This window comes from Glarea lozoyensis (assembly GCF_000409485.1).
Source record: "Glarea lozoyensis ATCC 20868 chromosome Unknown GLAREA9, whole genome shotgun sequence".
Classification (NCBI taxonomy): Eukaryota; Fungi; Ascomycota; class Leotiomycetes; order Helotiales; family Helotiaceae; genus Glarea; species Glarea lozoyensis.
The window spans coordinates 1,557,444-1,582,232 of record NW_007361004.1 but is presented as its reverse complement, the minus strand read 5'-3'; the positions used below and the strand labels follow the sequence as shown (position 1 = coordinate 1,582,232).

General features: G+C 45.5%; 8 protein-coding genes across 8 annotated transcripts; 4 read left to right on the top strand and 4 right to left on the bottom strand.

Moving 5' to 3' along the window:
• Positions 1-1,556: 1,556 nt before the first annotated feature.
• On the bottom strand, positions 1,557-2,848 carry GLAREA_08464 ((Trans)glycosidase; the record flags this gene model as incomplete). The annotated part of the gene is made up of 4 exons (XM_008090508.1): positions 1,557-1,646; positions 1,696-2,264; positions 2,322-2,553; positions 2,606-2,848. 4 exons carry the CDS (start codon positions 2,846-2,848, stop codon positions 1,557-1,559), a joined length of 1,134 nt encoding a protein of 377 aa, XP_008088699.1.
• A 2,767-nt stretch (positions 2,849-5,615) lies between these two features.
• Positions 5,616-6,456, top strand: GLAREA_08463 (CCCH zinc finger; the record flags this gene model as incomplete). The annotated part of the gene is made up of 2 exons (XM_008090507.1): positions 5,616-5,979; positions 6,032-6,456. 2 exons carry the CDS (start codon positions 5,616-5,618, stop codon positions 6,454-6,456), a joined length of 789 nt encoding a protein of 262 aa, XP_008088698.1.
• Positions 6,457-7,761: 1,305 nt separating this feature from the next.
• On the bottom strand, positions 7,762-9,344 carry GLAREA_08462 (NAD(P)-binding Rossmann-fold containing protein; the record flags this gene model as incomplete). Its single annotated transcript, XM_008090506.1, has 3 exons — positions 7,762-8,694; positions 8,744-9,265; positions 9,312-9,344. 3 exons carry the CDS (start codon positions 9,342-9,344, stop codon positions 7,762-7,764), a joined length of 1,488 nt encoding a protein of 495 aa, XP_008088697.1.
• A 4,091-nt stretch (positions 9,345-13,435) lies between these two features.
• On the top strand, positions 13,436-14,732 carry GLAREA_08461 (Ran BP2/NZF zinc finger-like protein; the record flags this gene model as incomplete). The annotated part of the gene is made up of 2 exons (XM_008090505.1): positions 13,436-13,610; positions 13,657-14,732. The coding sequence occupies 2 exons, from the start codon at positions 13,436-13,438 to the stop codon at positions 14,730-14,732; spliced, it is 1,251 nt and encodes a 416-aa protein (XP_008088696.1).
• A 705-nt stretch (positions 14,733-15,437) lies between these two features.
• On the top strand, positions 15,438-16,519 carry GLAREA_08460 (Phosphoenolpyruvate/pyruvate; the record flags this gene model as incomplete). The annotated part of the gene is made up of 4 exons (XM_008090504.1): positions 15,438-15,584; positions 15,631-15,775; positions 15,833-15,866; positions 15,928-16,519. 4 exons carry the CDS (start codon positions 15,438-15,440, stop codon positions 16,517-16,519), a joined length of 918 nt encoding a protein of 305 aa, XP_008088695.1.
• Positions 16,520-17,512: 993 nt separating this feature from the next.
• On the top strand, positions 17,513-19,772 carry GLAREA_08459 (HCO3- transporter family protein; the record flags this gene model as incomplete). Its single annotated transcript, XM_008090503.1, has 8 exons — positions 17,513-17,798; positions 17,851-18,225; positions 18,279-18,454; positions 18,502-18,705; positions 18,757-18,900; positions 18,955-19,194; positions 19,248-19,431; positions 19,528-19,772. 8 exons carry the CDS (start codon positions 17,513-17,515, stop codon positions 19,770-19,772), a joined length of 1,854 nt encoding a protein of 617 aa, XP_008088694.1.
• Positions 19,773-20,239: 467 nt separating this feature from the next.
• Positions 20,240-22,495, bottom strand: GLAREA_08458 (SET; the record flags this gene model as incomplete). The annotated part of the gene is made up of 7 exons (XM_008090502.1): positions 20,240-20,463; positions 20,516-20,639; positions 20,694-21,249; positions 21,369-21,595; positions 21,642-21,689; positions 21,726-22,205; positions 22,265-22,495. 7 exons carry the CDS (start codon positions 22,493-22,495, stop codon positions 20,240-20,242), a joined length of 1,890 nt encoding a protein of 629 aa, XP_008088693.1.
• Positions 22,496-23,141: 646 nt separating this feature from the next.
• On the bottom strand, positions 23,142-24,596 carry GLAREA_08457 (uncharacterized protein; the record flags this gene model as incomplete). Its single annotated transcript, XM_008090501.1, has 1 exon — positions 23,142-24,596. One exon carries the CDS (start codon positions 24,594-24,596, stop codon positions 23,142-23,144), a length of 1,455 nt encoding a protein of 484 aa, XP_008088692.1.
• Between the last annotated feature and the right edge of the window lie 193 nt (positions 24,597-24,789).

Genomic DNA, 24,789 nt, shown 5'->3' with positions numbered 1-24,789 from the left:
AAAATAGCATTCGTGACGTAATCGCTCATTTGAGTTAGACATTTCGTGCCAACTTCAACGGGCCGAACAATCCATGGCATTTCCCCGCAAAGTCTGGTGTTCTTGACAATGAAGATTGCGCTGATGATCTGAAGTTGCAGGTGTTGTTTCCACGTGTTATCGACCTGAGATCGGTTGCCATGTGGAACCGGGGGCTGCAGGAAAACCCAGATGTCTCGGTGCAATTCGGTCACGGGACTTACCTCGATGCTGACCAATGAAGTTGTATGAATATTGGAACATTAATAGATTATCAAAGACAGCTCTCACCACCTAAAACTCTGATTTAGGAATAACCTGGCATGTCTCAGATGTATATGCCTCTTGCGGGGATCCTAAAAATACATCGGAAATTGCCCATATACACAGGATGGGATGATGTTGAATTAGGGCCTAGGTATTTCATTAGGATACTGTATGGAAGTGCGACGGATGGATATGTAGCCATATATTTGCACAAATTTATATTGTCGTAGATTGAAAGCTTTTCCAGACTCGAAACTTTCGAACGTTTCCGAGCACGTATAGGGAAAGATCTGAGAAAATGTTATTCCTACTATAGTATATGGTCCCAATAGACCCTGCCTTAGCTTCCTTGTCGTAAACTAAACAGTGGTTCATGATCAATACGCCGCCATGATCATTTTCAGCTGTTCTAATTCATGTTACTGTAACTTATTAGGAGTGATTGAATTACAAGAACTATGGAGGACACTCAAACTATGATAGAAAGCCCACGAAAGTTATATACTTAGCTAAGCTCTTACCATTTGTAACAAGTCATCAATCTTATTTACTTTTCTAAAAAGAATAAATGGAATCCTTCCAACAGCGATCATCTCATGTGAATGTTCTAGGTAGGTAAGTCAAGGCGTCGTGAAAGGATCAATCAAAAAAGAGGAGCAAGAAACAAGAAACAAGCCTTCTTAAATTCCATTTGGTTCACGAAGCAAGCGCGAGACACACGACCATTTCGCAACAAAAGCCAACAAGTCAAAGAGCCGCAAGCCTCTCGCAAGATCTCCGCAGTCCAAACCAATCACATCACGAAACAGATCCATCATGCATGCGCAATCCGATACGATCAAGGATACTCCCCAGATTCCCAAATCCAAAGAAACGTCCATTCCAATAACCAGTATCTACCACGAAACGTAATGTTACATCGATCCAATCCCACCCTCCACCCACCAAAAGCATCGACGTGCATCACCCACACCACAACCTTCAACAGAGGGGTCACCCTATGCAGTCAAAACATGTGCGGCGTTCACATTGCAAATCATCATCCCCACGGGGTATATCCCGATGGAAAGAAATCGTTCCGAGGATTTGGTGTGAGTATGCTTATTAAATTTCGTCGGTCTGGAGAATGGAGGATTTCGTCTAGCCCGTCGCATGCAATGCAAGATGCCATCCAATGCAATATAAACTCGCTTGTCTATAGCCCGTTTGCCCGAGAAAAATCACAAGTGCGTATTGTACAGAGGCCTGGGAGAATGATTGAAACGGAACGATTAGGAGCCGTGTAGGGCTTTGAAACCAGCAGAGATCAGCGATCGAGGACCAGCTGAAACGTCGGCCGTGCCTGTCCAGTAGAATAATCCCTGTTCGATGTCAATTATTGTTGCGATGCGCGCTTGAAGGTTAACTTACTCCGAGACCCTTTTCTCTGCAGTAGTTTCCCTTCATTTTAACAGTTTCTGGATTATCATAGGTAACGAAACCACCATCTCCGCCTGTGCAGAATGCTGCGCATACCCTGGTGTTGACAATTTCTTCCGTTCCGTCCCTAGGGAGATGTTTGTACTCGAAGGTTCCCTCTTCACCCCCAGCTCCATTAAACGGATAACGGGGTCCATGTGCGCCTAGAAAAGATCTTCCATAGACTGGAACGCCAAGGACGATTTTCTGCGGTGGAAAGCCTCTAGATATAACATATTCTACCGCAGCAGAACCGGAAGGCTCGTCGGATCGTCCAGGATACAATTGAGCGTGATGTCCTGCTTGTGGAGACCAGGATCCTGCGAAGTCATAGGCCATTAAGTTGATCAGATCAAGGTAGTCTTGGGCTCTATATAGGTCGATATACTGCAATGCCCACTGGCCGGCTGGTAATGCTGCGCTAAGAATATATCGATCATCCTGAAGATGAAGTCGGACTGCGGCAAGAAGTGAGAGGAAATTTTGACCTTGATGATCGTCCGATGGATGCTCCCAGTCGACTAAGTATTGGTTAGACTTTTGTGCTCGATTTTTGATGAGATTGTTTTAGTACTTACTATCAATACCGTCGAATCCTGAAGCCTGAACTAAGGCTGTCGCAGACCGTCCAAAATTATCTCTAGTTGATGCACTGGATGCAACAGTAGCAAAATTGTGGCTTGCTGCTCCACCGCCAATGGACAATATCAATTTGAGATATGGATGTTCATTTTTCAATCGCATGAAAGATCCTAAACATCCTGTTGCTCCATCGACTGGCATGTTTAAATCGGCCCATTCATCGCTTAACTACCAAGTCATTAGCTTCATGGAACGGACCGTAGGTTTACTTCCCACTTACGGAAACAATCCCATCAGCCGAAACGTGAGCAAAAGCATAAAAAACGTGGCTGATACAATTGTAATTCAAAGTGGCCGGCGTCTCGTCGCGGTAAACGCGATAATTGGGATAATAAACGGCATTGATGCGCGTAAGGTTGGATATGCTTGCTTCCAGTGAGGGTTGTGATGGTCTTCGGAGATCCGGCCTTGTCCCATATGGGATTTGTGGGGGTGGCGGTCCGTAGTAGGTACTTGTATTCATCTTAGGGTGATGGTTATAATTTCTGCTGTACACAATTGTCCTTCGCCCGTTTTGCTTTTAGTGTCTGATTCTGAGAAGTGATGGAGCCGATGTTCAACAAATCTGTGACATGGATTTTTCGACCACTGAGCTTTTTTGATAGGTTGTAATTCGGAATCCGGCTAGTTAGCTTGAGCCGCGTTCCTTCCAACACGAGGTAGGGACAGGATATTGGTGATTCTCCTGAGGGGCTGAATGCAGTCGGCCAGAAAGAGAAATCAACCACAAGGAATTTGAGACACCGGTGGGATGGTCCATTTGACTCAACAGGTTCGGGGCATTATATGAAGAACATGTGCGTTGTAGAAAAGCCCTTGCTCTTGAGTCTTGATGTAAAGACAAATGCCCACACTTGCCGAGCTTAGGAGGATTCCTTAGAAATGGCAGCTGCGACTTTGTGACTGGCTTCACAGGGGGCCAAGGGAGCGTTTGTCGAGGTGTGTGTGGAGTTTCAATGAAACGGGATTCAACAGTAGCGAACGATATCGACAGTCTTGAGCGATTCGAAGAGAAGGGCCATTCAACTTACTCGCATGATATATGCCTGGAGAAAGAATATCAGATGTGGATTTCCGACTGCACTTAACGGTTGCAAAAGGGGATTTTTCCATAACGGGGTTTCGAAAACGGCATTTCCCCTCAATCTGGGAGGCCGTGAATCTCGAAACCATATCGCCGGTGTTGGACGACTGCAAGGCCAGTATGTACGTGGGTAAGCGGACCGCAAGCAAACTATGTGTTGAGTGGCATGGGTATGTCTGGAGAAATATAATTGCTGGGTGAAACGATAATTGAAAAACTCTTGCGTGTTCGGGCTTTGTTTGCAAGGTGCATTAGCCCTCAGAACATGCATCTGTGGCTCTTCGGCTAAAACAGAAATAAGGCGCTGGATCGTTTCTTGAAGAGGGCGTCCACATTTTATTCTGACGATCACAATTATATTCAAATGCTGACTCGCTCTTTTGCGTGACAGACCGCAACTGTATGGCTTATCCATACGAGAATTGTTCAAGAAGAATTGGCAAGCTCGGCAGGGATTTTACCGCAAGCATACAATCCTATGGCACCACTCGATAGCTAGGAATATACTGAAGCATCTGGGAGTAACAGGTCATTTTCGCGAGAATTGACAGCTGGCAATCGGAGAATATTGAACAGGGGTTCCTTTACTGTCATCGGTTGGTTGACCCCGGTCTCTAGAATGTCAGTGAAGCCACAGCGAGTTGAAAGGGTCAATGTACCAGCGATGAGGAGACAGACTCTTGCATTTGGTGCCATGTCTACCATGCAGTAATACTCGAAGGGTTCTGGGAAGGGTCGTCTTTGGCTTGCTCGTGTTGCACCGACAGCGAAAAGGGGAGTGGATCCGAAGCGACGTCGTTTGATCGGAGGGGCAATGAGGGGCACTCCAACTAGCAGTCCTCACCGCAACACTTCAAAGATAGCCAAGCGCTAACAAGATGACAACAGGTCGCAATTGACGTGCAGAGAGGGAGAAACTACTGTAAAGCATGCTTCCCGAGATAGGTGACTTGCATCGATGGCAGCTAGTCATCTCGTCGTCATGTGAGCCTATTGGTATCGTATTGCGTCCTCTAGCACCGTGATAGTAAGAGTGAGTACTGGTTGCCGCATGGAAAGTAAGACGGGGCGGTCAAAGGAGCAATCGCCAGGTCATTCAGCAGGATCAGATTAGCTGATTTGAGGAGGTGGGGTAAAGACCGAGACTTTCCTGGAACAGATCACGACGTCGACCGCACGGTGATCCTTATAGCTGCAATGTAGGTATAGCCATAGGTATGATAGCTGTATATGCCACACGAAGACCATTGTACAGTAACGGCTATAACACCCGTCCATATAGGCATATGAGTTAGTGCCACCACGCTAGTGATAGCTGGACAGGACGCAAGGCTTGGTTGTTTGTTGGATATTGCGATGTCGTCATTTACTTTGTCAATGTACGTAGTACAGAGGTACAAAGTAACGCTGAATCCTACCCAGATGAAAGATCCAAAACGCCATCTGCAGACCCCAGACTTTACATCCCAGGTTCGTGCTTCACTCCCTGCGACGTCGCCATTCCCCCATGTTGTCGGGTCGATTTCTGTACCTCATTGGTGTTCAAAGTGTCCCAAGCAGAATGCAATGCAGCTCGATACGGAAGCATGCTAAGCGGCGTATGTAGGGAGAAGACGTTGTGATACTGAGAGAGGCATGCCAAAGAAAATGAAGACGCGGAGTATCTGTACGTTATTTAATTCAAGAGATTGTGTTTGTTGTCTTTAGGAAGGAAAGAATCTATTTCAGAGACGATGCCACTGGTCACGTGGAGGTCGGCTCCCATCTCGCTTGCAGTCCAGAATCCAACCTCTTCCATCAAGGTGTTTATGAGCTTAACTTACCCTTGCTTCCTATTGCGAGCAAATCACGACACCAACTTCTCGCCCTTCCTACTAGAACCTCCAAAGTTGCAGCACAGTATCTGCATTCGAAGCTCTCCGGCGCAGTGCGATTCCTAGCTGACAAACCGCCTCTGCCACCTGCCTTCCTTACTTCGATCCGATCCCGTACCACTCGTTCCACTCGTTCCACTTTCAAAGCACTAGATATTATATTGCGATTTCACCCGCAGCACCTCTCCGTATATCAGAGACTATTCATAGAGACTTGCGAGGTCGTGTACTTCAGTGGTGTATGCTAGCACTGGTGCTAGATAATATTTGCCATGGCCACTATACTTTCTCGAGGACCAGGTCCCAAGGACCTCTCACGCCAGATCCTCGAACATCAAGCCCCGGAATATACCTTCGCGTTCACGCCTTTCCTCTTCCAAACCTATCGCCATGGCCTCTCACCAAACCGCCCAATATGTAAGGCATATTTGCAAGGGCACTGTCCGTTGGGATCAGCTTGCCCAGACAAGCACACCTCTGCCAACAATAACTCCAACTTCAACAATCTGGTCTGCAAACATTGGTTGAGGGGTCTGTGCAAGAAGGGCGAGAGCTGCGAGTTTTTACACGAATACAATCTACGTAAGATGCCGGAGTGCAACTTCTTTGTACGCAATGGTTATTGCTCCAATGGCGGTAAGTACTACTTTCTTCTAGTGGAGCTGACCTTACTAATTTCACCTGGCAGATGAGTGTCTATATCTACACATCGATCCAAACTCTAAACTCCCGCCATGCCCCCATTATGACAAGGGTTTTTGTCCCCTTGGTCCGAATTGTTCCAAAAAGCACGTACGAAAGATTCTCTGCGAGTTCTACTTGGCTGGATTTTGTCCTGATGGCAAGACATGCAAGAAAGCACACCCACGCTGGCCGACAGATTTGCCCAAGCCTACTGTCAGAGTGGAACGGGATCCAGAGGAAGTCGCCGAAGAACAAAGAATCTTAAGAGAGAATGCGGAGCGTGAGGAGGAGCGAGAACGAGAGAAGTTCGGAGGCGGAGAAGGTGGTGGTAGAGGTCGTGGCCGCTGGCATGGAGGAGGAGGATTTGGTGGGGGAAGGGGACGAGGTGGTGGTGATCAGAGGCGTCAAAGAGGGAGGGGTCATTATTGATCAATATCTGGGGAATATAACTTGCATGACTGCATTTTCGGTATGGGTATTGATGAAATACCACACGGTTGAAACGTGGGGGAAATGGCTCTTTTTGTCACGGGTTGTCGCTATCCTTGATGGCTGTGTGCTTTACCCAACCTCACCCGTCAACTTCAAGTCCTCTTTCGTTTATACGACGGTGGCATAATCGTCCCATAGATCGCGATCTCTTGGGCGCCTAGAATGTTTGTTATCGGAATCGATGATCCGTTGACGAATTGGTTCTATGAAGGCATTATTGGACTTGAACTGGCACTAACGAAGATGGCTTTTGTGAGCACCTATACGATGGACATCGCACCAAATATCCAAGCCAAGGCAAGACAAGATGCTGTTCAACATTAATGGAGAGGTTGAACGCTATTGGTCCAGCCACCAACGCCATTATATGCAGCATCGGGTCAGCTACTCCACGACTTTACCAAAGCCCCAAACGTTTTGGTATCATGATTCCCAGCACAGGCTGATCAGTGGAAATCCCAGTTGATTGAACGCCCCATGGGAAGATCGAGCGATATCATTTTCGATTTGAGATATATTCTCGATGTCCCAAGATTTGGCATCTTTGCCGCGCCTATCCCATGGCCGCTTGCGCCTCACTACATGGGATACACAACTCCTGGGAGGCGCGGGATCATTATGAAACTCGCACACCCCACGGGAATCTCTACAAAACAGTTTCTATGGAAGAGCGGCTCCGGGAAAATGTGTGACTTAGCTAGTCCATCGCACACGATGCAATCATATTCCGTCCCGTCTGTCAATAGAAGGAAGGATATGCTCAAGCCAGCTCTTGCTCTGCCCGCTGAGAAAAAGGAGCACAATTTGGTTCGTGGAATAAATGGGTAGATTCGATATCAAGGCGCTCATTATTAAGTAGCGAAATGCAACAAAGCTAGTGTATTTCGAATCTTAAATAGCTTTGTGGAATGAACGGGTTAGATTCAATATCAAAGCGCTCATTATTAAGTAGCGAAGTGCAACAAATTCTCAGTACCTCAAGTTGTCTATTGTTGATCCTTCCACGGAGTCTTGAGATCCCGTATTACATACACGTTAGTGAAGATTCATTTGCTCTGTTTTAGTGACACATTGTAGGTACAGGTCAGAACGTGTAGAACATTAACAAACTGAGAAAATCTAAGTTGCTGATATTCAAGTAAGAGTGGCATTAATAGTTACGGCGATTCCCACAACTCCCAGCACCATTTCCAAACCCCGCTCTTAACAACGCCAAAGGTCCCATATTCACAAACCTAACCCTCAATTATAATGCTCTCCCTCAACATCCTTCTCATTCTTATATTCATACACGTTGACATATTCGCTCCTCTCCAGCCCATCTACACCAATATGGGATCCGTTTCCAGACCCAGGACTCACATCTCCACTACTTGACACCCCAATCTCGCTTCCGCTGCTAGACTCTGCAAGCGAAGAAGTGGCGCTGCGCATGCCCATCATGTGAGCTACTAACCCGCTGGGTACCCATCGGCCGACGAAGCCGTATACAGAGCTTCCCATGCCTACACGGACAACGCCTCCACGTCCGGAAACCATAGAATCGAAAACTGCATTGTTGAGCTCACGCAGGGAACTACCATGTCCCAGAGATGGCGACTTTGTAGTCGTATTAACGTAGTTCCGAGCATATGCACCACGAGTCGACTCGTTCCATGCACGGGTCTCTGCTCTGGCTCCAGATAGTGTGAGTTGCTTGTTATGTGGTGCGAAAGCTCGAATGTCGAAGTTTCCAAGCTGAAGATGTGTCACTGGGATGTTGAGGGGTTTGAGTTCTGCTTTAAGAACAGTGGTGAAGGATGTTAGGGCTGAGATTATGGTTGATTCTGGGAGATGGAAGGCTGGAGAGAGGGACGAGATTATGGATGGTGTGAGGACTAGGACTGATGGCTCGGCCTTTTTGCGGGACGATGGATGTGTTTGGTTTGATGGTAGGGATTGGAGGAGTGGGAGGAAGGTTTGTAATGTGAGGATTGGTGTGAGGAGTCGGGTATTGAATAGATCCGAGAGGGTCGAAGGAGAGAGTGTGGCTATCGGTTGTGATGGATAGGTTGTTGATGGTATGAGGATTAAAGATCGGAACTCTAAGCGATGGGGTCTTGCTCCTTGGAAGGCAGCATGCGGTGTGTTGAGGTGTATTGAGAACCGCTCAATAGAAGCGCGGGCACTTTCTGGCTGTTTGTTTATTAGATTTAAACTTAGTAGGTGAGATGGATCTTCTTACATCGACAATATCAATCATCAATGGCTTGATATCCGGCCTTGATTCGCTTTGCACTTGTATCTCCTCCTCAACGGTATTGCACACAATATACACGACAAACCCTCTTCTCTCCAAATCTAAGGAAATCGATCGCGTGATGGGCTCGGAAGGGGCCCCAGCAATAACCACAACCTCAAGTCGGGCTCCATTTCCAGCCCGTCTCGCCCTGCGCTTCTTTCTGCTCGAACGTCTGCGAATGATATGATATGTAACCCCTCCAACAGCTACGACAACAATGCCGGTGATGATCTTGTGATCTGCTACCCAGTTATGTAATCGCTGGTAAAGACTACTCGGTGAAGTAACCTGCTGCACGAACGACCTCGGAGGCGGTGGAGGTGGCCTGGGTCTCGCAGACTCTGGAATCCACCGTGAAGATGATAGAGTCTCTCTCAGGACATTCGAGACGTGGCTGAGATGTTTATCCACATAATCCGCCACATCGTTCGTGTATCGTTTGATTTCGTTTGGGACTGACGATAGCTAAACTGATTAGCAAACATGGAGTAGAGGTAAACTGAAAACCTACGACATCTAAAAACGCTTGATCGTCTGCCGACATAATGCTCTGCGGACGATTCGTTGTCGTTGTTTTTAGGTTGAAGGGGTGCAGCTTGAGGTTGGTGATCCGAAAATGCGGGGAAGCTCGAGGCTCTCATTTCAAAACCGCGTTCATTGAAACAACAACGACGACAACGACAACTCGACCACAATTTGCGCCACTTATTTCGTTTTCCGAAACATGTACTGGAGCCATCTCTTTGTGATATAATCATAGTAAATGCATCGTTGGATCTTATAATTATAGCTTCGGTTCATCACAAGAGCAGATTGTGAGATGTTATGGTGGCAGACTTGTTGTAACTCCATCAAAGACTCTTCCCTACATCCATTCTTTTTGTCATCTGAGACATAAAATCAGGTACTCCTGCTAACAAAAAACTCGCTTTATCTTACTATCAGCTATTCTAACTAATTCATTAAGAATAAAATTTAGTTCTGTTTAGATTGAAAGAGTCCCAATGAAACTGATTCTCAGACCTCATCGTGCTAAATTCGCTGGACGAAGCAAAGAAAGAACCCCTATCTTTTAGTTCTATAATGTTCTTTACTTTACATCGTAAGCGGATTTGAAGTAAGTGTCTCTGCCAAAGCCACATCTCCTCTCATACAACACAAAACCCTATGTAACAGGACCGTATTGGGTAGGTTCTCCATCAACACTATCTTAAGCATATTCTACCCGTTTAGCTCCGAGCTTGAAGAAATTGAAACATTGAATATGTGCTGACATATTTGTTACACAGATATACTCGGCTTCTCGTGCTTCATGTCTTCGGCTCGGCTGGTAACTTATCCTTATTTCAAATGACGGTAGCAAGGATATCGACCAAAATTTTGGCTGCCTGGACATGCTACGTACGTACAAAGATCTTGTCACATTTATAGAAGGGGGAATAGTATTGCATCTAAGGAGTATTGCGATACGAATGTGTGCAACGCGATGTCAGCTCTTAGCAGAAGCCATACCTCGGCCGAAAACGCTTATCTTGGGAGCCGGTACTAATGACTTGAGATCTGCGAGATCAGACCAACATCCCGAAATTAATTATCTGTCAAAGCAGTCTGTAGCCGTCATAGATAATCTCGAAACAGATTTACTAATCGTCTATCCTCAGAGATCGCCAAGAATGTATAAGGAAATCGTACTTGCTTATCAAAATCCGAAGCCACGGTCGAAGTCTTGGAATGTGCAAATTACTCAAAGGGTGCACACCGTGTAGGAATATCTTTCCTGGGGTTGGTCTATGTCACGATATCCACTGACTCTGATAGCCAGTTCCTAGTATGATATAACTAGATGGTATAATATGATCATGGATGGAAACAACCCTGCGTTACATTGCAGAAACCAGCACCATGGTCATGCATCACGCCGTCAGACAAACCAAAATGTGCGACTCGCAAAAGGGTGAAGACGCAGGGTTTCTCGTTAACTTTGTCAATGGCACTTGCTCAACTTTAAGCCATGCTGCGCTATTGCTCAACAACTTCCCATGGCTGACGATAGGGCGTTCTCGCCTACCACAATTATGTATCCCCTCCTTTAAACCATGTGGAAGTTGAGAAGGGTTCCAGAAGCGTGCTTTACCTGGCCATCTTTACCGGCTTATCGATGTGACGAAAATATGCAATATCCTTGGAAGCGTCAACAATTGTTTAGCACTCTCAGATAGCCTTTGCAACAGCACTAATTCCATGTTCTGGACATCTATGAAACTAAAATTCCATGCGACACGATTGTACTTGGCGTAAGTAAATAGTGGCGGCCAGCAACATGTTTACTCAGAATGTTCTATGAAGCAGCAGCTACGTAATTTCCCTCCCTCTTTCTAACGTCTTCCGTAAGAGCATTATAATATTCCATTTCATATAGTAGTTTGAGCTAATTTGCGTCCAACAGAGTCAGTACTGCTATATCTTTGTTAAATCACATCGACTGCAAGTAGTAATCCAGAGTGAGTAGAGTTGGGACAGGACGCTAATGCGGTAATATTGAATTTATGCTGAACTCACCTGCATACTGATGCGCTCGAACTTATTTACAAACGACAACTTCCAATTCTATTAACGGTAAGAAAACCCTGGGTCACTGAGCTGTCAGTGCAGTTGACTTCGTGCAGAGTGGGAACAGCAAGCTCGGTAGGATTTGCATGCTCTTCAATCGAGATAATCAGATGATATGACAGCTCATGCGGGAACTTGATTCAGATTTAAATACCGAGAATCATAAGATCATGGTTCTGTATCATTATGTTACATCGTCGGTGCACTTGCGAATGACTTATTTGAGCACTATTCAAGAACTTCGATCCCGATGCAAATTCGGCACTGTTAATGGCCCAAGAATCTGACACCGAGCTATCCGCCGATAACGGTCCGGCACCAACATACGTGGATTCATTTTCCAGGCTCTGACAGTTCTGTAAACGCGTCGCATGCTCACAGGTTACTCACCTTCCTAGAGAAGAACGTCTGTGCTAATTGTTTGTAAGAGCTTTACAGCAACCCCGGAAACTCGCGGGCATAGATTTGCTTGGTCACAAATCTGTCTTTACATTTTGCGCAGATCAAAACACCGGCAGAGGGCCATAGAGGTGTTCTTGTGTCGCAGGATCGGCAGGCGTGGAGCTGACATGTACGCAGGAGAACTGATTATCATGTCGAGACCTCGGATTGCCGTACAGCGAGCTCGGGATGCTTGTTCTTTTCAACCTTCCAGAAATACTAATGGAAATATGATCTAATGCAACAAAACTATGTATCAACGAGTGACATAGCAAACTCCTCGTTGCGTTTTTGATTCGACTAAGAATCTCATCACTTGGCCGAATGATGCCGGAAATTACGGGGACTGGAAGAATGACTCTTACCAACAGCATTAAAAGCTTAAAGATTCAGTATGAGAAACAAATGATCGGTTGCAAAGGCCGTGAGCTTTCGAATTGTTCGACTTTCTGGTCTCATAGTGTTTGGACTGATGCGATCTATGCTAGGCTTGATGAGACTTCAAGGCAAACTGGAACGATTGCAAAGAAGTTGAGTCTTAGGCCTCCAATGATGCTCTAGGTGCAGGTGTGCGCCGTTTTACAACTCGAACACATATCTGGATCTTCTTTTCGAGAAACCTTCGAAAATACCACGACAACCAGAAGTGTTCTAACATACAAATCAATCGCAAAAGCTTACATTAACATGTAGGAATATTCATCATTCGCCAAAGGTAGTTAATCTATGACTAAGATGAGTATGAAGTTTCCAGTAAAATCATGTCAAGACTTCTACAAATGTGGTTCTCAACTTTCATATTTTGCCTAGTACAACTTTTCTGATACCACTTTACATGTGTTATAGAATCAAGGGAGCTTTAACAGATAACATAAGGGGGAAAAGCGCTGAGAATCAAAGTTTATTCAAGTAGTGATGCGAATTGTTAATAATAATCTGGAAACTGCAGGAAGATATCATCAGGAAAAACTTTGCACACTACACTAATTTCAAGACATTCCTGCAATAATAGCAATAGAACACCTTAATATGAAGCTGAAACACTTGAAATGAAAGTGAATAGCGAAAGAACAACTCCTGCGGGTGACATTTGGTATGGAGACAGAATACTTCCAAGGTTGTTGGCAGCTTTTCGTCTCTCTGTTCATGATTATTGAGATATAGACTTCGAATTGTACTACATACAAAGACTATGACAATTTTCATAAAATTCATTATTCAAGTCACAATATCCGTCGAAAGATATGATATACTATCTTCTACACAAACCCGGAATGTGCTTAGTGGTTTAAGCGAGCCACCAAAGTTTGATTAGTAATCCAGGTCCAGGCACCATTTGACGCGACCCGCGATGCCTCATCGAATAATGATCAGTTACATTCGCCCCTCGAGAATTGACTGGCGCTCTAGAAAATTCCACTGAACGGTTTGCTTCATTTCCTTTCTGCTCTTTCCTTTGTCAACTAGCGATTGATTCATAACATTAAGTACCTTGTTATGCGCAGTGTGAGCACCAGGAGCACCATCGATTTTATCGTTGCGCATATCCTACAATCGCCAGATCCTGACACAAGAGTCGTCAACATGGAGCACGATGCGCTAGTCCATGGGTATTCACATCTCAAGAGCTTAAGCAGAGAAAAAGAAGCTTTACATACTCTAAGGAAGATAGCCTCACTGGTAAAGCCTATCATGAGAGCGCGCAACTGGACAGTGGGTATATTAGCAGAGTTCTACCCTGATCAAAAGAACTTGCTTGGTGAGTTGTGGTGATCTTGAGTTTTCAGCTATCTGACTGTATGCAGGAATAAATCAGAACCGTGGTGAGAAGATATGCCTACGGTTGCGATATCCTAGCGACGTAAACCAATTCTTGCCAATCGAACAAGTCGTCGATACTATGCTTCATGAGCTCGCACATAATGTACATGGCCCTCACAATGAACAGTTTCACGCGTTATGGGATCAAGAGCGCAAGGAATACGAGGCTCTTTTGTCTAAGGGCTACAGTGGCGAAGGATTTCTGTCAAATGGGCGTCAACTCGGAGGAAGAAGAATACCGATGCATGAAGCCAGAAGGCTCGCGCGTGCAGCCGCGGAGAAGCGCGCTACTCTCTCATCGGGCTCTGGTCAAAAGCTAGGTGGACGACCGCTCAGAGTCGGAACAGATATACGGAAAGTTATTGTCGATGCTATTGAGCGTCGCGGTACGGTTCTGAAAGGTTGTGGTTCCGCCGAGAAGAATGACGATGAGATTGAATATCTTGCTACCCGAGCCGTACAAAATGGATTCAAAACAAAGGCAGAAGAGGATGAAGCAAATGATCGAGCTATTGCCGCTGCTGTCTGGGAGTTGATACAGGAAGACCAGAAAAACGAATATGGTGATAATTATGTACCTTCTACACCCGCAAATCCAACAGGAAATGGGGGAGGCACTGTTGGTGTTTCGAAGCGGATCAAGACTGAACCGTCATCTTCAAAACCTGCAAGTCCGTCGCAGTCATTACCAATTCCTCCGAGACAGGCCCCCAAGCATATCAGCCGTCTGGTCGGTGAATCTTCCTCCAAAAGATCGAAGCCCGAAATGCCCAAGGCAGTCCAGCCTCCAGATTCTTCATCAGCATCTGAAATGACGGGATGGACGTGTGAAATTTGTACTCTACATAATCCTATCAATTATCTATGCTGTGATGCATGCACGACAGAGCGACCGCCGGCGGTCACCAAAAAGCTAGCGGAAGCCTCTAGACCGAAAGCTGCTACGGCTTTCAAACCAGACACCCAGAATTCGACATGGACATGTTCGAGATGTACCACCATCATGGAAGACAAATGGTGGACTTGCAATACTTGTGGCAAGATGAAGGAAAGCTCCTGAGAGGCAAGGAGGAATCTGATGATGATATTAATGATAATGAGTATTAATGACCAGTAGGCATCAAGCGAGCTTTAGTTTACGTGCAAAAACTTACCCTTGCTTGACAAAATTGAGCAAGGTACATATCTGCGACAGATCGCCGTCACGGTGTATTTTTTGTAAGTTGGTCATGAATTCGAGCGAGCATTTGAGGGAGCGAGCATTTGAGGAACCTTCTCCGTCCAGTTTCGTTCCTCTCAGATATATTGCTCTATATGTATAGTTTCCCGATCTATCCTCCGTCTTGATGCGGCGTGATTTATCTCTCTTAAGTCAAAGACATCTGAAATTCTTCATACCAGCAGAAATTCTCTTAGCATTTCCTTACTTACCTTGTATGTTACATGTCCAGACTTCCAGAGCCCTTTTATGGCTCTTTGGAGCTCGTGGTAAAGGGTTGGAAGCATGCAGCCGACTTTACTCATGACTCGGTTCTCCCTGGCAAAATCACAGCCGGCTCGTCCCGCTAACAATGTTCTTGACGTGTTTCCCCACAAACGAAGGTGGGAACTTCAAGAGATTTATAACCCTCCTCGTCTACTCACGGCTTTTGCATGAGCAGATTATACTATTATTCGCCAAATAGCTATTTAGAATTAGGGACAAAGTATTACTAGGAAATTGCATTTGCACCTCGATTACCTCGCCCTCGAAATCTGCTACAAGATGGCTGACCTGACACCACTGCCATCTGCTTCATCAAAGCTGCGAGCTATGCTTGCAGAAGACAATGCTATTGTGGTCTGTCCCGGTGTCTACGACGGCTTTACAGCTAGACTTGCGATTAAGACTGGATTCAATATTTTGTATATGGTATCGAACTCTCAATGGAATTTCGGAAAGGAGCTAATTTATTTAGACTGGAGCTGGGACTACAATGTCAAGACTTGGCGCTGCTGATTTAGGGCTCGCTACCATGAACGATATGAGAGATAATGCTACAATGATTGCAAATATCGATCCCAAGATTCCCGTGATTGCAGATGCAGATACAGGTTATGGTGGTAAGGCTCACTTCTAATTAACTCTCTTTTTACTACAGTGCTTACCAATGCTACTAGGTCCATTGATGGTCGGTCGTACGACAGCCGCTTAGTGAGTTGGAATTGCGCAGCCAAAAATGTCTAAGACTGGCATCAACTAATGATCTACAAAGTATAAACGGCGGAGTAGCAGCATTCCATCTGGAAGACCAAGCCACTACCAAACGCTGCGGTCACCTGTCTAATAAGCAACTCGTTCCAGCGTCAACATTCAATTCCCGCATTCGTGCAGCAGCAGCGACCCGTACACAGCTATCCCGTGACATCGTCATTATCGCCCGTACTGACGCGTTAGCCGACCACGGGTACGATGAAGCCGTGTCTCGTCTCAAAGGAGCTGTCGAGTGCGGTGCGGATGTAGCATTCCTCGAAGGTGTACGTTCTGCTGAGGAAGCTCGTAAGTTCTGCGCGGAGATGAAAGAGCTTGGAGTACCAGCTTTGTATAACTGTGTACCTGGGGGCGTTAGTCCATTATTCGATGTTCAGCAGGCGAAAAATTTAGGGTACAAAATTGTTATCACTCCGACGTTAGCATTGGGTGCGGTATATGAGGCTGTCGGCAAAGCTTTTAAGGACTTGAAGGAGGCCGGTGAGACAAAAGGCAATGCGGTGGCTGTTAGGGATCTTTTTGAGAGTTGTGGGTTGAAAGAGGCGGTGGAGTTTGATCAGAGTTGTGGAGGAAAGGGTTTTGAGAATGGCGCATGAGTAAAAGGACTCGACTTTCAGAGCCTTAAAATTTACAATACAGTTTAAGTGGTGTGCTAAAAGAGCTGCTAATTTCGCCCGATCCGTAACATGCTGTACGTACCAATTCGCTGGTTGCACATTCGATCAAGTCAGTATTTGCTAATGGGACAGTAGCTTTTAACCCAGATTCATTCAAAAAATTATGAACAACTATCTTACTTCAATGATTTACAATCTATCAAAATAGTCAAGAAATTTCTAGAGCATGCCTCGATCGTTGATTCAATATGGGGAAGACTGCCACGAACACCAAATTGAAAGTATCTGAATGTCGTGATGCAGGATTCAAGTATTTTAAGATTGTTAAGGTCAATTTGGCTGAATCGAAAGTACGATAATGTCTAGAGTGTAGGTATTCCGGGGCCTTTTGGGTGATGCCGAGACCAAAATCTTTGGTTGCCGTTGGTGCTGCCGTAGTAGACAAATATTCTGCCCGGGCAGAAAATTGCTCCACTATTCCACCCAACAGCTTTACGTCCCGTTCAGAAACACATCGACATAGAACACAGTTTGCGAACGCCTACTGAGACTTTACCTGCATCTAGAAAAGGTTCACAGTCAACTGTAGTGCATCAATGGAGATTTCTCATACATTTTGGCTTTTCGTAGCTTTTTGACGGTGATAGGAAGTGGGTGGAGTATTGGACGACTTGGCAGACCGTCACAGCAACCTTGGTAAGTTCAATCTCGGTCTATTTACTTAAGTATACCAATTGAAAGTTTAGTCGCTTTTCATCCTAGTAGAATGCGGCAAACTCGATTTATCTGCAGCTATATAACCAGGACTTTCACTTTTATTATCTTTCCGACCATTTCTCGTCTCTACCTTCTTGCCTATTCTGAACCCATACACCAACTACCTTTCCGCACACTTGTTTCCTGCATAGCATTAGGTTCAGATACAACACTGTTTCTTGTGTAAATTCTTCTTTTGGAATTTCGTCCTCTATGATGGAGATTAAAGACTCCTCAAGTAGTGCACCCAACGACTCTTCGACTGGTACGGAACCAGATATTCCTAGCAATACGGAAACACGCAGCTCACAGCTACACCCAAAAGAGTCGCCACCACCTAGACCAGCCCCAGGCTACACCTTTGACGGCCAAACAGGATGGGAGAAATTCAGACTTCTGCGGCCAGGTTGGGGGATGTACCACGACGTCCGACGCCGCCTCCCATTCTATCGGAGTGACATTACAGACGCCTTCACGTATCGTACTATCGCCAGTACTATACGTATGTACTTTGTTAAGTAAAACTCACTATTCTATGGCGACAAAGTTCACAGGACCTAATCTTTACAAAAGCCTTCTCCCTGCGTTAGCATATACCCTCGACATGGACCGGCGACCAAACGGCTTCTACGGGGTCAACGAATCACTCTTCTCATCTGCCTTGGCGGCCATGGTATTCAGCACCATCAGCGCGCAACCATTAACCATCGTAGGTATCACAGGACTCATTTCCTTATTCAATTACACGATCTACGATATCATCGAGATATACGACGTAACGCTCTACCCCAGATTCATGTGCTGGACTGCGATATGGGCGGCCATTTTCCACTGGGTTGTTGCGTTTGGGAATTTATGCGATTATATGCGGTATGTGACGGATTTCTCGAGTGAGGTTTTTGGGATGTATGTTGGGATTATTTATATGAGTAAGTTGACCCTAATGTAATCATTTGTTCGGAGGGAACCTGATATCTTGTAGTCAAGGGAGTTGAAGAGCTGGTCAGCTTATTCGATTCTTACGGGGTCGTCGATGGATACTTGAGTTGCGTAATAGCAATTCTTTATTTTGCAACCGTCTACGCCTTGGAGAAACTCGGTAATGGTGTCCTCGCAAAGCCATGGGCTCGAGGTTTGCTCGCTGATTACGCTTACCCAGTAAGTTCTTCCTCTGCTTAATTCATAATTTTTTAACCCGCGATTAGATTGCCACGTTATTTTGGGTCGGCTTTTCACACATCCCAGGAACGCTCAAAAGATCGAATATCAGCACACTGCCCATCACTCGAGCCTTTTACCCAACGCAGCAGCGTAGTTGGCTGATCGAGTTCTGGACGCTCGATGTGAAATGGATCTTCGTCGCGATGCCGTTTGGATTTTTAGTCATGCTCCTCTTTTACTATGATCATGTGGGTTTCTTTCTCGACACATCCAGTTACTTCAGCGCTAAATCTTCCTAGAACGTCAGTTGCTTAACTGCTCAAGCTAAACAATATCCTCTCAAGAAACCTGGTGGTTTCCACTGGGACTTCTTTCTCCTGGGATGCACAACATTCATTGCGGGAATTCTGGGAATTCCTTTACCAAATGGTCTAGTTCCTCAGGTAGGTCGAGTCAATGATTTCTTGCTTCATAACTGCTAAAATGCTACCCTTCAGGCGCCAGTGCATACCGATTCCCTAACCGTATACGAGACGGAGCTTCGAGTAATCGCTACCGAGGAAGGGGAAGGCAACGAAATCCGCCGCCCTATAGTCAAAGCATCAAAGGTTGTTGAGCAACGCGTGTCGCACTTTCTAATGGGCTTGGGTATTATCGGAACGATGACCGGTCCTCTTTTGATAGTCCTACACACGATGCCACGTGCAATCTTCTCAGGGGTTTTCTTCGTCGTTGGGGTAAGATTCTATCTTGTTTTAAAAATGCGCTTCTCTGACATTACTTAACATAGTGGGGTTCCATTGAAAGCAATGGCATTACGAAGAAACTACTCTTCCTCCTCAGTGAACGTCGCTTCATCCAGAGCAATGATCCCCTGCTTCAGATTCCTCGAAGCAAAATATGGCTCTATCTCTTTTGCCAAATGATTGGCGTGGCGCTGCCGGTTGCAATTTCACAAACTATAGCAGCAATCGGTATGTCCACCAATTCTTTCTGTTTCGTTGATTTTTTAGGAGTCTTCTTCTGCCTCTTTTATCCCTTTAATCACTGACGCATGTGTTATCATCCAGGCTTCCCTGTTCTAGTCTGTATCCTCATTCCGTTTCGCTGGGTCCTGATGCCAAAGTTCTTTTCTTTGAAAGAGCTTCAAGTCATGGACGACTTGACTGCTACAAATGAAGTTGTTCTCGCCAGCTTGGGTGGTGCGCCTAAGATTGCAGATACGTCCAGCACAGAAGGTTTCGGTCTAGAACGTGAGTTTAGTGAAAGGAGATCAGGGGTACCGAGACAGAGAGTTGGCAGCTTTCACCGTTAACGCCACTTCGTTTCGTCGAAAGCCATGCGTCGTACTTTTGAATCCAGAGGGGTAAGCTTTTGAAGAGAAAGGCTTGCCAGGAATTCTCCTTTGCTCGCGGAGGACAAAATATGTGGCAGTCGAAACAGATTTGTTCGACCAAGATGACGAAATATCGTATGATTAGTGGATTAAGTTGGAACATTATAACTACTCCATCATTTGTTTTAGCTAAATGAGACTATTGAGCTCTGTTCGAAGTCAACTTGTTATTTAGTCTAAGAGTTGCGGGTAGGTGACTGCCACTTATTTTGTCCTCTGCGAGCTTTGCTAGGTGTTCTGGCATTTCTTGGCGTCTGGTGCTGGACTTGGACGAGGTGATAGAATAGATGTCTCGTACTGATCGCGAGGCTCAGGGGAGTGCTCCACGAATAATATAACAAAACAAAAGCGTGTTTGATTATTTCAAAGAGCTGCTAAACTGACGTTCAAGCTTTTCTCGTCTGCTTCTTCAAATAACGACAGCATGGCTCGCCACACTTGCATTCCTTGTCTAGTCCCTTCCAATACTCATCTGAGTAGTCGACTGTGATTTCCGACCCAGATTCGATTCCCCGAGACGTCAAGATAACGCGCTCGGAGCCTAGCCAGCAAAACTTTTGAAACTGACTGTTGGGCGCACACGAGTGGTTGACGAAACGGGTATAGTTACCTAAACATAAGTTGTGAGTAGTTGTGTCGATATCAGAGATGGCGTTTCGAACCTAATTTCCCTTGAAAGATCTGATAGCGCTTCCCATTGTTATCGCTTTGCATCACATCTTTACCTTCCATGTCTTTCGTAATCAGTCCAACGAATTCTCCAATTGCAGCGCCACGAGGGAATTCCTATTATGGCAATCATTAACAATGGTCTCAGCAACAATTTGAAACTGCACTTACACATCGCGCGATGAGTCCATTGTTCTTTCCAGAGGGTGTGCGAAACACTTGCACTGCCACTGGCGTCTTACAGCCTCCATACAATTCCGGAAAACACCGACATTCATTGCGAGATACGTCGTTAGATTGCAAGTACCCACAACTGTTACAGAATGAGGTGTCTGTATTCGACGTCCAACGTGGGTCGTCGGTCCCCCAAGAATTCGGATCAAGTTGTGAAGATTCCAGATGCGTAAAATGAAAATCTGGATCCCACTGCGTATAGGTGGACTTGAGCTCGAGAGGAGTTCCCCCGTCAGACACAACCCAGTCATGTGGGTGGCCAGTGTAGATCAAGTGGGTTTCTTCTCCGATGATGCTCAACAGTTGTCGCCATTCCGGGTGTATTGTGTCTGCTGCGACCTCTAAGCTAGATCGCTGTTTCCCAAGCTTGGTAGTAAGACCGTTACCGAAGCCAACTCTGTATTTACAGAATCTGTAAATTCCTGAACCTGCGAAGACTAGACAAGCCCATCCACCTGCGTCCTTGATTTCTTTGTAGCCTCGCCAGATGGATCTAGATCAATTAGTGATACGTCTTTTCATGAATGATTGCTTACCGAGATTCAAATCGCATGAATTTAGGGTTGAGTGTTGCAGGTAGTTATAGAAAGTTGAGTGATGAGGCAATCATACAATTTATTTCTGAGCTCCTTCTCCGACCACTGAAGCATGGTGCATGCCTCTCTCAAAGCGCACATCTTCGTCTCCGTAATCGATAAAAACGGCGTCTCTATTTCAATCTCCTTCACTCGAGCTTCGAAGCAATCCACCCAGCGGGCCTGTACGATAGTTTCCAAAGCGCGAGAACATTTGCTCAACTTGGTAACTCGTAGACAAATCGTGTTGATAAAGCGAAAAGCCTAGAAAATGGTTAGACAGGATATCTTTGGGAGAGAAAAATCTAACCTCAATATTAGAGCTGCTGCCTGGGTTGGTGGTGCCACATAGATTGTCCTTTACAATTTATTAGCCGAGTCAATAAAAACATACATATGAAGAGTTTACTAGAGAGCTTGGTGTCAATTCTACGCTATTGAATATCTGCTTCCACACACCAGAAACAAACCTCTCAGTAGACAGTGGCTGCAACTCGTGCACGTCCTGATCTTTCTTCTTCTTGCGTTGAGGAAATTCGCGTGATTTAGTTTGAATTTGTCGAGTAGTGGCATTATCTTCAAACACCGCAGCATGGTAATCATCTTGCTGATTATCTTCAACAATCACTTCCTCTTGAGAATCGTCACTTATTTTGCGCCTCTTGTCGAGATGATGATCGGACTCCTGGCTAAAACGTAAGATTATCTCCGGTTCCACTAGCATAGAATTTCGTCTCTGGGGTTGAACTGTAGAATTGGAAATATCATGACTTTCTACGTTCGCATTGCTGGATTTACAGGCGGCAGCCACAGTGGCTGTCGAATATTCGCGCAAATATCGCTGGATATCAATTGGACTTATGTTAATTGAACCCTGCACTGACGTTAGTATTCTATGTGAAAGAGTTTCTACTTGACTCTGATAAACTATACCAAATGCACATGAGGGGAATGAGATTCCTCTAAACTCTGCGTTGAAGGATGTTGCCGACATATTTCGGCGTTAAAAACAAGCCGCACGGTTGTGTCAGTCGGGGTTGCGACCAATGTTGCCAATGAGGGCCGCAAGTCGATGGTCAGATTATTGGATAATACATTCAATATTGCGTAGACAGCTTCCGTTGAAGAGGGAGTGCCTTTCTCTAGAGATGGTGCTGTCGACATGGGAGCCAGGAATTGTGATTCTAGCAACCGCGAAGCATACAGCAAAGGAATGCAAGTCGGTTCTGAGACGGTTTGTTATGCTCCTCTGGATTTAAGGAAAGGGAAGGTAGGTACTGGTAAGGAGTTGAAAGGTAAGTATGGTGGCTAAACAACAAGGAAAGTAAGTGTCATGTCATGTGACGTCGAGAACCCCATCTCAGCAAGCTCGGCTATGAAAAGCCATCGAGATCTATGTTTACCAGCTCTATATACTGGAAACCATTAATGCCTCTATCAGAAATCGTAGAGAGATAAGGTTATAGAGATTAAATGTAAGTAGATCAAGAGTCTATGTATCTCGGTAATGTCCGAGATGTCAAGTTTAGTTAGAAGAGAGTGTCGTAATTCGGCTGGAATTTACTTTTTGGAATTGGCGTACAGAATTTCCGTTTCGCTAGCGATTTGTTTTGATTCTGGGAAAGTACTTACCTATACACATATGCCAGTTCGAGATGATTAGTTTTATCATGTTGATACAGATACAGATACAAATGCAAATAGAAATACAATCGAGTTCGCTTGTTTACCACCAAATGAAGATCTGCGATCAATCACCTGAGAGTTATGCCATCAACCGGCGCGAAGCTTCCACAAGATTTGTGACTGCTCAACGCGCAAGCCCGCTTATACTCTCTTCGTCAGCAGCACCCTCATCTTCACTCCCCGTATCATGTACCATAGCATCCAGCCCCTCTGTCTCTTGTCCTAACAAGGGCGCCCGCTCTCCCTCGTGTCTCGCAAAGTGTCCCACAATACTAATAACCAAGGTACTCAAACCATGCACCATCGTACTGCCGAGAACGACGAAACAAATCACAGGCCAAATAAGATATATAGCTCGCTGCTTATCGGTAAGCGGTTTGCTGAAATCTGGTTCGCCTCTTGGTATACTGGTGCCAGTCTCAAGCTGAGCTCTAGCTTCGATGGCCAGAAATAATGCGCCAACGCCCATTGGACCGAAGTGGCCGCAAAAGAGGGCTTCGCGGTATGTATGTAGTTCCGGGACAATTCGTTTCATGGCCAACACCACTGGAATACGGCGGAAGAGAAGGACCAGAATTAAAAAGATGAACAGTTGCCATATTCCGCAATTAGGTGTTGTGTAGGAAGGCACGAATTTGTCGAATGGGATGATGGAACCGAAAAAGACGAACATCCCGCTATTGAGGATCATGTCGATGATGTATGGGAATGCTGTTGCTTTGGTCTTGCTAGAGAACCATCCATCATGAGCAAACCCAACACCAGCGCCGAAAGCGACTAGAAAGTCATCTGATCCAAGCATTGAGCCAACTCCAATGGAGAGAATGGCGAGAAGCAGATAGAAGACGACGAATGATGGCTCGGATATGTATTCTCGGGAGTCCGTAAAGCGAAGAACCCGGTTCGCAATGGTACCTATTATGAGTCCAACGACTATACCAAGAGCACATTGCCACAGAATCGTGATAAGGAACCATTCTTTGACCGCCTCTCCGGCGGATGTCGCATGTTTGAAAGATACAATTCCAATGTACAAAAACGGGAATGAGACGCCGTCATTGCAAGCTGATTCTGCAGAGAGCAAATTCTTTAAACGCGCAGGCACTCGTTCGCTGAACCGGCTGTTTGATAGAACGCTTGCTGAAAGAACAGGATCTGTTGGCGAAAGACATGCGCCAATAAGCATAGCTGTCGGAACACTAGTTTGGAAAATCAGGTATGCAAACAACGCCGTGATAGCCCATGAAAATGTCATGATAGGTCCCAAAAAGTACAACACAGATTTCCAATGGCGATTGAACCAGAATTTTGGAAGCTCAATCCCAACTGCGAAGCATTGGATCCCGACAATAATTCGGGTTACTTCTTGCATAATTCCATCGTCGAGGCCCCATTCCTTAGCAGTTATCCAATTCAGCACATATGGACCGAGGATGATGCCGAACAAGACAGCTATTGGCGGCTCTGACAGATGAAGATTGTTTCTGATAAATTGCGAGAACAACGCGTACGTTATGAGGAATACTGAAAATGTTAAATAGGTGACGTGAGGCCCTGTGGGTTCCAACTGGTCCCACATTGTCGCGTCAAGGGATGAAAATAGTGAGAATCTTCGAAGAGCCTAATAGCTGCCTCAATGTATAAGATCAGAATAGTTTCTCGACGATACTTGGTGTCGTTGCACGATGAGTTGTTGTATGAAGGATGTGGTCAACTGTTGTGCACATTCTGGACCCACAGGACCCTAGTCTTTTAGCTTGCCAATGACCCAA